Here is a 15,000-nt window from a genome sequence, read left to right on the forward strand (position 1 = left end):
CACAGTACCCCAAGTACTGTGATAATGGACTCTGCCCTGAGTACTCTGACAACAGGTACAACGGGTATTGGATAAACAAAACAGCCTCTGCTCCGACGGGCATCAAACTAGTTTTCAAAACGTTGACTGCCTTTCAGTAATGAGTAAGGTCATGGTGTATTCTACGTAATGACGTCAACACACGGTAACATCATAATGTCGTCATGACATGTATGTTAAAATGAATGGTCAAATAAAGAAAACATCTGAAAGCCACTTTCAACAACTTCCCCCTACGTAACGCAAGGATTTCCAGAGCCTTCCTGGGCTGGGGTTGCTATGGTGATCAATTAACCATATACAGTATGGGAGAGCAACTGGCATCGGCTTCATGGATTGGACAGACTTTCCATGATGTTTGTGCCGCTGCACCTATATAAGTGGTCTCACACACAATAGAACTCCATTATTTTACAGAAGACGGAATAAATTGAATTTAAGCTGATAGTTTGTGAAATGATGCAGTGGACCATTCATCTCAATGAAGCACCAAATAAAGGCCGTCGTCATGCTGCTGTTGCCGTGGGAAACAAGCTCTACTCCTTTGGAGGAGACCGTGATCCTCAGATTGATGTGTTCGTCTTCAACACAGTGTCTTTATGCTGGAGGAAGTTACCACCGGTGACAACTGGAAGAGGAGAACGTCTCCATGACGTTCCCTCCCTGCTCTGGGGCCACACAGCTGTACTGATAGAAGATATCATCTACATCTGGGGAGGATATAACCACGATAAAAGGAAGTTCTACAATGTGCTTCATGCATTTGATGTGGACACACACAGCTGGTTCAAGCCGAGGATTGATGGGGCTGTTCCAGAAGAGAGGTGCTACCACTCAGCCTGTGTCTTGGAGAAGGTCATGTATATTTTTGGAGGACGGACACAGAATGGAATCACCAATGACATCTACAAGTTGGACACCACCACAATGGTCTGGTCTTTAATTAACACCAGAGGAACTCTGCCACCTGCTTCACAATGTCACTCTGCCACCATCATCGGGACAAAGATGTCTGTATTTGGGGGCTGGGGGGACCAGGGGACTGTCTACAACATCAGAGTGTTTGACACAGAGACAAACTGTTGGCTGAGCATGCCTTCTGCAAAACTTCATCCAGAAGGACGCTACGCTCACTCAGCCTTTGCCTACAAAGGAGAGCTGTACATATTTGGTGGACATAACTGCAATAACCGGAACTCAAGTTTCAATGATCTGTGGAAATTAAATCCACAGACCTTCTCCTGGAAGAAGATTGAGCCCAAGGGGAAAGGCCCATGTTCAGGGATGTATCGGATGTGCTGTTGCATGGTGGGAGATCGTATCATCCTCTTTGGAGGATATGGAGAATCTAAAGACCTGTACATATTAGACATGAGTCCTAGTCTGAAGACGCTATGCAAGCTAGTAGTTAGAGGAGCAGTGTGAACTCCCACATGACCTCAGGTGGGAACTGGCAGCCATGGTTACCCAACAGCAAGATAAATAATATCTCACTAAAATTATGTTTAAAATACACAAAAGGGCAAAACCCACATAAAGAAAAGGAAAAAAAAGAAAAGAAACAACAGCCCACAAAAAAATGGAAATAAATTAAAACCACGAAGAACATAAAAATAATAAACTGTGGGGTTTAATATCAGCATGGCTTCCACTGTTGATGACATCAGCATTCCTCTAATCTGGATGGACAGCAGGACGGTGATGGAGAGAAGGTGAAAGAGTGGGGATAGAATGTAGAAGCTCATTGTGGATGAGAAGGTGAAGATGGAGGAGGAATGAGAGACTGTTGTGGTGACATTATATTCTTTTTTTTTTTTTACTTAATTAAAAGTATCAATACTGCATTGCAGAAATACTCTGTTACAAGTCCAAGTCCCGTATTCAGAATGTACTTGAGTAAATGTACAAAAGTATTGGCATCAAAATGTACTATACCAAAATTAAAATACTCATTATGCAGAAATCTTCCATCTCTTGTTTTCAGAATGTATAAAATCATTTGAAAATAGCCGAAGTCTATATAGTGCTGAAGTCGGTAATGTATGTTTTGTAATAATATTTAAAATCTACAAAGTAACTAGTAACTAAAGTTTTCAAGTAAATACAGTGGAGTAGAAGTAAAACTATTGTGATTGAAAATACTAGTAAAGTAAAAAATACTCAATTACTGTACTTAGTTACTTTACACCACTGAAATCCACAAATATATATGCCTGTCTGTCAAAGTCACTTGTATGAGAAGAAGACGGCCAGCACTCAATAAATGTCCTTTTCACATAGTTTTATTTACCTCACCCAGGCAGAGCAACGGACGCTCTTCAACCTAATCCGTCTTCCTCAGCGCTGTCAGTCACTTTTATGCCCATATATGGAGATCCCTGATGTCATCAATAAGACGTTATCTTATTGACGTCATAGAATGTTCTCCAAGTACTTTGATCATGGGTACTGCACTAAATACTAGTGCAGTACCTCATACAACAGGTACGAGGTTATGCTATACTGGTGTAGATTTCTTTTCTTTTTTTTTGCCAGACCCAAGGGGTCGGCCTACATGAGGCTTTGTCGGTCGGTCGGTCGGTCTGTCCCTCTTTTCATCTGCACACACGTCATGCAAAGTGCGGCCATTCAGATTTAAACCACTAGGGGTCTGGCAGTACCAGGTCTCCTGGTTCCCTTGTTTACTTGTGAAAATGTGGAGGTACTTATTGGTCTACTGGAAGTGTGCACAAGATATTTGTCGGCCCATAAAGACATGAACAAAACAGGGACGCCAGGTGGTTAAAGGAGCACTTTAATATTATATTATTCTTATCTTCGTATAATTGGTCCTCACTAATGCTCATTATAATATAATATTATTATCTCCATATAATTGGTCACTAATGCTCATTATAATATAATATACTTATTTGTCACTAATGCTCATTATAAGATGCTAATAAAGTTCGCACACTGAACATTTTAAAAGACACTCTCAGTCAAGGCTTTATTAACGTTTCAACACAATAAGGTCGTCTTCAGAATCTTCATTCGGAAGACCTTATTGTATTGTGTTGAAACATAATTATTTCTAATATATATATATTATATATATATATATATATATATATATATATATATATATATATATATATATATATATATATATATATTAGAAATACTTATATCTCCGCTGTTGGTCCTGCACCTGCCGTCCAGTGGATGTGCCAGTCTTATAGTTTCCATTATAAGATGCTACCTCTCACACTATGGACAGCATTTCAGAAACCTTCCTACCAAGGACATCATCGAGGGGATTCCAAGCTAATAGAAACTTCAGCCTTTTTCTGCCTGGAAACCTAGAAATAAAAGAATTGTACTTGCATCAATACAAAGGTTTGAAATCCTGTTTAAAATGACCAAACCTGCCTACCAATGATGTCACTGGTAGGCAGGTGTCTTAACTGTCCACAGCCCTCCTCTGAGAGACAGAATGAGACAGAAATGCTTTCATCTTATAATGAATTAATGAACATCAGTGAGCACCATTCACGGTGGCACAGTTGGTAGCGCTGTCGCCTCACAGCTAGAAGGCCCTGGGTTCGATTCCCAGCGGGGACGCTGAGGGGCTTGTCGTCTCCTCCGCGTCATCAGTGCCCATACCCTAGGTGGCGTTGGCGAAAAGGCCTTTCTGTGTGGAGTTTGCATGTTCTCCCTGTGTCTCCTAAAGGGTAGTTAATACCCTCACAAAAAACATGCAGTAATCCTGGTCTTTATACTGCCTCCCCCTGGTCAGCCGGGGCGCCTGATGGAGGGGAAAGGAACTGGTTGGAGTCATGGTGTATTTTACCTAATGGCCAAATAAAGAAAACATCCTTTAGCAACTTCCCCTTAGCTTTAATAAAAAATGTTCTGCTGCATAACGTAGGGATTTCCAGAGCCTTCCTGGGCTGGGGTTGCTATGGTGATCAATTGACCATATACAGTATGGGAGAACAACAGGCATCGGCTTCATGGATTGGACAAACTTTCCATGATGTTTGTGCCGCTGTACCTATATAAGTGGTCTCACACACAGTAGAACTCCATTCCTCTACAGAAGACTGAATGAATCAGCTCTAAGCTGCTGGTTTGAGAAATGATGCAGTGGACCGTTCATCTCAATGAAACACCAAATGAAGGCCGTCATGCTGCTCTTGCCGTGGGAAACAAGCTGTATTCCTTTGGAGGAGGCAGTGATCCTCAGATTGATGTGTACGTCTTCAACACAGTGTCTTTATACTGGAGGAAGTTACCACCGGTGACAACTGAAAGAGGAGAACGTCTCCATGACGTTCCCTCCCCGCGCTTTGGCCACACAGCTGTACTGATAGAAGATATCATCTACCTCTGGGGAGGAACTACTGGATACAGAAAGTACTACAATGTGCTTTATGCATTTGATGTGGACACACACAGATGGTTCAAGCCGGGGATTGCTGGGACTGTTCCAGAGGAGAGGTACTACCACTCAGTCTGTGTCTTGGAGAAGGTCATGTATATCTATGGAGGATGGACACAGAATGGATACACCAATGACATCCACAAGTTGGACACCAACACAATGGTCTGGTCTTTAATTAACACCAGAGGAACTCTGCCACCTGCTACAGAATGTCACTCTGCCACCATCATCGGGACAAAGATGTTTGTATTTGGGGGCTGGGGGCACCAGGGGACTGTCTACAACAACAGAGTGTTTGACACAGAGACAAACTGTTGGCTGAGCACGCCTTCTACACAGCTTTGTCCAGAAGGATGCTACGCTCACTCAGCCTTTGCCTACAAAGGAGAGCTGTACATATTTGGTGGACGTAACCACAATAACCGGAACCTACATTTTAATGATCTGTGGAAATTAAATCCACAGACCTTCTCCTGGAAGAAGATTGAGCCCAAGGGGAAAGGCCCATGTTCAGGGATGTATTGTATGTGCTGTTGCATGGTGGGAGATCGTATCATCCTCTTTGGAGGACATGGAGAATCTAAAGACCTGTACATATTAGACTTGAGTCCTAGTCTGAAGACGCTATGCAAGCTAGTAGTTATTCAGTACAGTTTGGAGCAGTGTGAACTCCCACATGACCTCAGGTGGGAACTGGCAACCATGGTTACCCAACAGAAAAATAAATAATATCTCACTAAAATTATGTTTAAAATACACAAAAGGGCAAAACCCACATCAAGAAAAGGAAAAAAAAGAGAAAAGCAACAACTAAATTAAAAACAAAAACGACGAAGCACATAAAAATAATAAACTGTGGGGTTTAATATCAGCATGGCTTCCACTGTTGATGACATCAGCATTCCTCTAATCTGGATGGACAGCAGGACGTTTTTTTTCTTTTTTTTTAACCTTTATATAACCAGAGAAATCACATTGAGACTAGTGTCTCTTTTACAAGTGTGCACTGGCCAAGAGAAGAGGCAAATAAAATGTTACACAGCTCTGCCAGTAACGACAATACAGGACATAACAAAGACAAAACATGACATCCATAATACCAAAGACCTACTACCAATAGCACCAAATACAGACTATTAAAAGGCTAAATACCAACAATACATCATAAAACTAATAAACTAATATAACAGACTAAGATCACAGCATTTGCTACTCGTCAAAGCAGGAGCAATGGCTGGAGAGTGTGCCCATGGCAATCCTCTTAAAAGACACTAGGGGGATCAGTGAAGCCAATTTTAATCTGGTCTGTAGATCGTTCCACGACCAGGGCCCAAAAAACGCAAGTTTTTTTTTGCCTGACTCCGATGTAGTAGTGGGTACGACATAGCGCATCCAGGCATTTGATCTGAGGTTGAGCGAATTTTGGACAAGATTACATTTTGAACAAATGTACGAGGGGGAATTTCCAAGAATGGCTTTATATATACAAGTGTACCAATGTAGCAACCTGCGAGATGCTAAGGAGGACCACCCTACTAGGGAATACAGAATACAATGATGTGTCCTGTAGGTGGAGCTGGTAATGAACCTCAATGCAGCATGATAAAGGGGATCAAGTCTGCCCAATATTGAGGGACAGGCGATTCGCCTGTCCCTCAATATTGGGCAGACTTGATACACAATGTCGCCGTAGTCGAGTTGCGACATAAACAGGCCAGTGACCAGCCTTTTCCTTGAAGCAAAAGAAAAACAGGACTTCATTCTATAAAAGAAGCTTACTGTGAATTTTAACTTCTTAATCAATGCTTCAATGTGATGATTGAAGTTTAACTTGTTATCCAACCAAATTCCCAGATATTTGTAAAGCACCACCCATTCGATGGATGATGGAGAGAAGGTGAAAGAGTGGGGATAGAATGTAGAAGCTCATTGTGGATGAGAAGGTGAAGATGGAGGAGGAATGAGAGACCGTAAAAAGACTGTAAAAAGTCCAAGCAGGGACTGGGAGGGAGGTTTATGTTCAAACCCTTCAGGAGATCACTCAATGGTGGAAAAATTACTTTTTTTTTTTTTTTTTTTTTACTTCATTAAAAGTATCATTACTGCATTGCAGAAATAATCTGTTACAAGTGCAAGTCCCGTATTCAGAATGTACTTGAGTAAATGTACAAAAGCATTGGCATCAAAATGCACTATACCAAAAGTAAAAGTAGTCATTATGCAGAAATCTTCCATTTCTTAATTTCAAAATGTATGAACTCATTTGAAAATAGCCAAAGTCTATTAGGGCTCCCCTACGCATAATTGTAGTGGAGTAAAAGTATAATATTAGTCTCTGAGATGTAGTGGACTAGAAGTAAAACTATAGGCAATTGGAAATAATCTAGTAAAATACTCAATTACTGTACTTGAGTATGTGTATTTAGTTACTTTACACCGGTGAAATAAAAAAAATCTGTGTCTGTCTGTCAAAGTCACTTTTATTAGAATACGTCCAGCACTCAATAAATGTCCTTTTCACATCGTTTTATTTACCTCACCCAGGCAGAGCAACGGACGCTCTTTCATCCTAATCCGTCTTCCTCAGCGCTGTCAGTCACTTTTATGCCCATATATGGAGGTCCCTGATGTTGTCAATAAGACGTCTTCTTATTGACGTCATAGAATGTCCTCCAAGTACTTTGATCATGGTTGTAGTGCAGTACCTCCTACAACGGGTATGAGGTTATGCTATACTGGTGTAAATGTATTTCTTTTTGGAGCGGTGTAACCGCCCCAAAAATAAGTGAGGTTTGGACACTGACCAATCCTGCACCGTGATTGGCCAATAGTCTACAACGCAGTCTACAACCCTAACCCTTCCACAGTCAATGCAGATCTATACTTTTGCAAAGTTAGCCAATCACATTACAGCTAGTGGCATCCCCACTAGCTGTAATGTGATTGGCTGACTTTGCAAATTCAGGACTGTGATTGGCTAGCGAAACACATGACACATGTGCAGCCCTATGAATAGCAGTATGGACTTAAAAAAAACACTTTTTTTTAAGTGAATCACTTCCATCACTGTGATGACCACTGTGACCACACCGCCCACTTCACACTGGGTGTGATTTTTTTTTTTACTTGTGGAGGTACTTATTGGTCTACTGGAAGTGTGCACAAGATATTTCTTGTCTTTTTTGTTTTGTTTTTGGTAATGGTTTTGGCCCATAATGACATGAACAAAACAGTGACGCCAGTGGTTAAAGGAGCACTTCAATGTTATACTTATATTCATATAATTGGTCCTCACTAATACGTATTGTAATATTGTATTATACTTATCTTCATATAATTGGTCACTAATGCTCATACGATGCCACCACTCACACTATGGACAGCAGTTCAGAAACCTTCCTACCAATGACATCATCGATGGGCATTCTAAGCTAATAGAAGCTTCAGCCTTTCTCTGCCTGGAAACGTAGAAATAGAAGCCATTGTTCAGGGCTTGACAATTTAACCCATTAATACCTGGAACGCATCTGTGTCACTTTAGATTTATTTGGCTATTCAAAAATAGCAGATCTACAAGCCTGTAGATCTGCTATTTTTGAAATATTGTGAAAAAATATTTTTAATATTTTTTTCAAAAAACTGTTAGGATTTAGATTTGTTTTTAGAATCGCCTCAGGTCTTAATGGGTTAAGCCCTGAAAATAGAAGACAAGTTGTGAGATTCACTTTTATGAAGGCTAAATGCGAAATAATAGCAGCATTTTTATCTCTTCACTTTTTAATATGAATAAGAACTTTCGTTTCCCCCCATTTGAGAACAATGCACTCTGAGATACATGTAGCATCTGAGGTGTTTACCTGTCCCCCCCCTCTCTCTTTTGCTCTCTCTCTCTCTCTCTCTCTCTCTCTCTCTCTCTCTCTCTCTCTCTCTCTCTCTCTCTCTCCAGGCAAAGGTCAGAGGTTACAGCAGGGCGTACGACCTGTCTCGCTCAGAGAGGTCTAAAGTACACGAGCTGGCGGTCGCCATGGCGACAGACGGACAGCCGCTGGAGCCAATGGAGGAGCTGCTGGGCGTGGCCGTGGGCCTCGGGGACCTGTCGGTCAAAACGGTCCTGCAGGACGCTGTGGAGAGACTGGTGTCTGCACTGAGGTACCTGTCTGTCTGCCTGTCTGTCTATCTGTCTGTCTGCCTGCCTGCCTGCCTGCCTGCCTGTCTGTCTGTCTGTCCATTTGAAATATATATATATATATATATGTATTTTTTTGGGGGGAAAAAACATGTTCAGAACCCAAGATATCGTGATCCGAAGATTTGCTGCTCCATTCACTTCTTGTTTAACGTATTACTTAAAAAGGCTGTATCTCGGCTCCTGTGTAATTATAATTTTTTTTCACTATGTATTTTTGGCCCAGACATGCTATTTTCGAAGGCAGACAATTAATGTCAACGAGGTCGCAATGACCTCGTAAAAAGGAAAGAAAATCTAAAAATCGCTGGCAGTGGCCAAACGCGGCCAGAAATAAGTCTGGCAGTGAGACAGTTAAGAACATCTATTTATTTATGTTTTTCACATTTTAGTTGTTTTAGTTTTATTTTATTTTATTTTATGTTATGTTGAGCGCCACCTTTCGGGCCTACGTGCCTTACCTTGCACCTCCAGTGCAACGTCATACGTTTTTCCTCAAGTACTGGTAATCTGTGCCTTGAAGGTAAACACATTATGCTGTCCACATTGTGTGTGTGTGTGTGTGTGTGTGTGTGTGTGTGTGTGTGTGTGTGTGTGTGTGTGTGTGTGTGTGTGTGTGTGTGTGTGTGTGTGTGTGTGTGTGTGTGTGTGTGTGTGTGTGTGTGTGTGTGTGTGTGTGTGTGTGTGTGTGTGTGTGTGTGTGTGTGTGTGCGTGCGTGCGTGCGTGCGTGCGTGTGTGTGTGTTGGGGAGAGACAGGAAATTAGAATTTTCAACATGAAATAAATTGCTGTGTCGCCTATTTTACCAACTATCATTTGTAGTGTGTGTGTGTGCACGTGCACGCGCACATGAGCCAAGCAGCAACATGGAGTTGAGTCAGGGGAAATTACCTTTTTTATTTTCTCTGTGATAAATGGCCGTCCTCTAGTGACACACACACACACACGCACACACACACACACACACACACACACACACACACACACACACACACACACACACACACACACACACACACACACACACACAGGTTTGCCAGGAAATCAGAGGGATTTGCCCGTTTCAGGCTTTCCCCTAGGCATGTGCTTTCGTATTGGCCAACTTCTTATTTTGTTTTAATAAGCTTCTATTTTACTGTTCAATAAGTTTCTATTTTACTGGCCAATAATATTATATCTTACTGGTCAAAAGCTGCATTGCTACTAATGTTTGACACTCTTTGTAAATCCATTCATTTCAGTTTCGCTTTACAACTCAGGCCATGATTGTAACGGTTGTAAATATACTTATTATAATTGTGTTACTTTGTTTAATGGGTTAAGGATGTTTTTGGAAAAAAACTATTTATATATTTTTTTTTTCTGAGGATTTAAACCACACTGCGTTGCACAAAATGCTACAAATCCTGAACGTACCGTCCGGTTGCCATGAAACTTTGCACACACCAAGGCCAAGGAAGTCCCTCCACCCCACGTGTTCTTCTATCAACCTCATGGTGGCGCTATAACAGTGACCTGCGTCACCTTTTGGCTCTCTTGGCCATTTTGTGCCAGACTCGATTTCCCACCATTTCACGTTTTTTCTTCAAAACACACTTTTTGATGCTACCCCTACAAATGGTGTCCAAAACTCACACAAATCGGTACAAATTATCTCTGGAGTCAAGTGACCAAGATGTATCAGTCAGATTACGCAGATCCCATTCAAATTGGCTATGCCTGCCTTCCACATTTTGCTAGCCCTAGGTAGGCAACCGGGCCTGGCGGGGATCTGCGCTCCGAGGAGTGTAATTTTCTAGTTTATCTCTGGTGTGTGTAGTTGTGTCTTGTTGTGTATTGGGAGAACTAGCTCGCAGCGCGGCACGAAGTGACACACTGTGAGCTTGTAGATCTGCTATTTTTGAATAGCCAACGTTTAAAATCTAAAATGACACAGATGACCCGGTTTGAATGAAATACAGACAAATATAAATTCCATGTTGTTAAACAACAGACAAATTGTGCAATGAAATAATGTGTTACCCTCAGGATCACACTCTCTGCGCGTCCGTTGTATTGGCGAAATTAAGAGCAGACAAGACTAAAAATTAAGTGTATTTATTAATCAAGCAGTAGGTTAAAAGTAAAACAGAATGAATACAGAAATGGACTCAACAACAGAGATCTCGGGCTCCACTTCCTTTTCAGCAAACAGGTTGCATCGAGGTCAGTTCACAAAGTCAGAACCCCGATAAATATCCCTGGAGCCGTATTAATACATAGAATAATGGGTGGTCCTCAAGTTGGGAGCGACATCTGCTTTTGTCTGCACGTCGCCATCTGACTCTGCAAGCCATCGGTTTCTTCTATCAACCTGCATCTTAAAGATTAGAGAAGTGCAAAAAGGAACCAATACCACAAATCCAGACAGATGACCTTTTCCTCACACCAACAGCCGGGCCATTTGATCGACAGTTGCTTATTCATATCCTGTTGTTAGTTCTATATTTCTGTAAGCTAAGCCACTCTTACTATTTAAATCATACATGGGGCTTTTCACTGTCATTGTTCTGAGATAACCTTTTCATTGAATGGATTCAAGTGCATGACAATCATGAGCACACTTATCATATTTGTCTTAATGATTACATTGGTTGTTAATATATTCTTTCTAGTCCTTATTAGGACAGCAATGAAACAATAGTAATTAAAGCAACCGCAAAATCTTATTATAATAACTGGTAACAACCAAAGCTTTAAAAGGATATCAACATTGGATAAAATTGGTATCGTGACCTGAAAATACATTTTCTGTTTAATACAGAGCTGGAGAGACAAAGCGACTCATGTTACTGAACAAAAAAACTATAGCAATGATGAGTACTATGAGCTATTTAATCACTTAGCCTACCTTTAATATGGCGGCACCCGGGAGCAGTTAGGGGTTAAGTGTCTTGCTCAGCCACACTTCAACACATAGATAAAAGGAGATGTACTGTACATCGGTTATGGCCATAAAAATATGGAATAGTTGTGAAAACGACTTAACAAAGTGCAGTGCAATCTATAAATTCAAGAAAATAATAATATAGTAGATAAATATAAAACTTCATTATAGTCCATAAAATATTATTAATATAGTGAAATGTCCACATTTTGCTTTTGTCTTTTGCATAAATGCTATGCCATTGTTTCTACTAGATTATCAGGCCACTACGCAGACTTCAGATCCAGTCCTATATCGCACTGATCAGAGCAATGGTCACCGCGTTATGGCCATTTGAAATGTTAGACATTGCTGTAACACTGATGTAGTGGCCCATCTGTGTGCAACTTAGGTTTTTTGGTGTGACAATTGTCATGGCAGACCCCCTGAACAGCATTTGTGTCAAGGTTGGTGCAGATTGGAGCAACCCCGGCCCCGGGGGCCCCTAACGTGGCCCCTGGTGTGACTACTGTCATGGCAGACCCCTGAACAGTGTTTGTGCCAACAGTGCGCCTGTGGAACCCAGGCAGCGTGGCAGGGCCACTGCCACACGTGGCCCCTGATACGGTGCCATTGGTGTAAGACACTTCTCATCGGGATCCCGAGCAAGAGCCTTCAAAGGCTCCAATACATCCAAAACAGTGCTGCTAGGATCGTGATGAGTACTGTAGCTCTTTGAGGTTTGTTCAAATGTAAAGTGCAATACAAACAAAATATGCTATTATTATTATCAAAGACCAAGGGCGCAAATGACTACATGTAACCAGGTTTATGAAAACAAGCCCAAAATAAGCACCTATGAGGAGGCCAGTCAAACTTTATTGTCTGTTGTTTTTAGAGCAGTGGCTTACAAAAAATGTCATGTCAAGGATCCTTAATATTTACAAGCGACTTCGGTGCGAGCCACGTTAGTATGAAATGACTTTTAAAGAGCCGAAATAAAATCGGGTCGGGGGCTCCTCGCGAACCGATTTTATTTCAGCTTTAAAATTGTAGAATGCATCAGCCTTAACCCTCAAAGTGCGCAAATGGAACCGAATGTAAGGGTCCATTTGGTTAAATATCTTCGCTATTTTCAGCAAAGATGTTTAACAGAGCCCTGAGGGACTCCGGTCAACCAAGTAGTATGGGTTTCATGCGGTTAAACACGGTCCACCAGATTAAGGAGAGGAGTGAGGCGAGCTCCTCCTGCCCAGTTACCAGGCTGTGAAAACAAATGTGTAATAAATGCTATTGATCTGTTTATACAATCTGCTCTACACCTTTCCCCCTGGATTGTATTAGTGCCGTCTGTCTCTCTCCTCCATCGGTTCCATGTCACGGCGGGGAGGTGGAACAATGTGCCCGCCGACTGATGTCACCGCGGTTGTGAGGTCCAGGGGACCATAGATACCTTCCTCTTTTGATTGTGGAAACTAGAAGCTCGCCCCCGCTACGCGGGGGCTCGCGTCTAGCCCGCGGCCACGCCCACGTAGCGCCCGCGGCCACTTGGCAACTCATATAAGTGGCGTAGCGTCATGAGGGTCAGTGGGGCCGTGGCTCGGTCAGTGAAGACCCTGTAGTGCGGATGATATGTGGCATAGAGGGGCAGATTGTAAATCCCCAGAGGAAACATCCGTGGGCTACCATTGGTTCAGCGATGTGTGCGGTCGCCCTGCGGTCCCCCCTCCTCCACCAATGTGCAGTATTGAGAGCCCTGACGTCACAACAATTGGAGCGATGGGCACTGCACTGTGGTTGGTTAGGGTACACCTAGGGCCCAGGTAGAACCCAGTTAAAGCCTGCATGGGCAAACCCAGGTAGGACCCGCCTTGGTCCCACATAAACATGGGTAGTTGGGGCCCACCTAAGGGCCAGGTAGAAGCTACTTATAGCCTGCATGGGCATCGCAGTTGGGACTGAAGTGGATGCCGCTGACATTGCTGACATGGGGTCCATATGGTTTAGCCCACCTTGAAACCATATGGGAACTACGCTGGCATGCTGGCTGTAATGCAAACGCTGCATCATACCTGCAGTGTGTAGTTTGATGTTGTGTGTGTAGCAGATATACCTGCAGTGTGTAGATCAATGTCCATATGAAAGTCAATGCCCAGCAGTGTTTTTTTTCCCCAGCAGAGTTTCTAGTGTCTCTGTCTCTCTCTGGAAGAGGTTGCACATGAACTCTGCAGCCGCACTGAGGCGCTCCAACACAAACACTCTGACATTAAGCTGCTTCACACAACAAACATCAGCACGACGCTGCTGTTTGTCCAAAAGACACAATATCTCCTCTCCCACCGACGTCATGTGTTCATTTATCGACAGCCGTACAGACTCCTTTTGACACATTTTACCTCGTTTATCCAGCTCTCACTGACTCATCGGGCTGTTATTTTGCTGCGATCAAGTCAACGATGTGAGAGATTAGCTATCACAGACGGACGGACAGGGGGTGAAACATAGTCTTGCGCCATGCCTTTCGGCCTGGCGGAGACAATAAAAAAAGTAAAGTAAAGGAAATGAGCATTTCTGCAACAAAAGTAGTCAACAAACTATACTATGAAAACATGGGCCACATTGTCAAAGAATGTAAGAAAGAGGCAATCATGTAGAAAATAGCCGATCTACAAGCTTACAAAGCCTCTCAACGTGAGGCGTTTTGAGCTTGTAGATCGGCTATTTTCACAATATGTACTTGTGGAACGGAGTCAAACAGAATGGGGGGGGGGGTCCCCAGATCAAGTACGTTTATTTGGGGGGGGGGGGCGGCGGCGTGAAAGGGTTGATAAGCACTGCTGTAATCGGAGCGAAATTATCTGAAATTACTTCATGACCATAATGCAGCCTAACATGCGTTGCACGGGGCGGTCCTGCCATTACGTTAGTTACTGTAGTTGCTGTGGAGCTACATAGTTGTCCAGAAGACACACACAAACATACACCATCTACAATGGACTGACTGAGCAGCAATATTGACATTCACCACACGAACGTGCATTGTTGACAAAGTGATTGCACAGCCGCTGCAGGCATGACAACCACGTTAGCGTTAGCGACATGGCAGCTATCACAGCGCCCTGTCCGTCGTCGCTGGGACTGACTGTCATGGCTACAGCAGTAACAGCAAGCTGTCTGCGATTCCATTGTCTGGAGACTGCTCTTAGCGTGACACGACCAATGAGAGTGAGCGCTGTAGTTGTTGCTAAGATACGGTGGCGTCTCTGCCCCATAGCTTGTAGATCTCTCACGCATGATTGGCGTAGGCTGCGTTGCCAGGTCTGACTGTTTGTATAAGCGATTTTGGGCTTATTTGGGTGCACTTTTGGGCTCGTTTCCATAGACCACGGCAGCGCTTATTTCTTTCCCGTGACCGATGTGGCAAAAAAAGTGCAAAACGAACCA

The 15,000-nt window shown here is 42.8% G+C and overlaps 2 protein-coding genes across 2 annotated transcripts in view; both read left to right on the forward strand.

The window, feature by feature from the left end:
- The window catches only part of nbas (NBAS subunit of NRZ tethering complex), a 250,929-nt gene that overhangs the window by 177,877 nt on the left and 58,052 nt on the right, over nucleotides 1-15,000 (forward strand). The window contains 1 exon segment of the mRNA XM_084082265.1: nucleotides 8,412-8,614. Within this exon segment, the coding sequence (XP_083938391.1) occupies nucleotides 8,412-8,614 (203 nt within the window).
- On the forward strand, nucleotides 4,160-5,194 carry LOC311063906 (kelch domain-containing protein 3-like; the record flags this gene model as incomplete). Its single annotated transcript, XM_084083540.1, has 1 exon — nucleotides 4,160-5,194. The coding sequence occupies one exon, from the start codon at nucleotides 4,160-4,162 to the stop codon at nucleotides 5,192-5,194; it is 1,035 nt and encodes a 344-aa protein (XP_083939666.1).

The sequence above is a fragment of the Gymnoscopelus microlampas genome, assembly GCF_963454915.1.
Source record: "Gymnoscopelus microlampas genome assembly, chromosome: 16".
Taxonomy (NCBI): domain Eukaryota; kingdom Metazoa; phylum Chordata; class Actinopteri; order Myctophiformes; family Myctophidae; genus Gymnoscopelus; species Gymnoscopelus microlampas.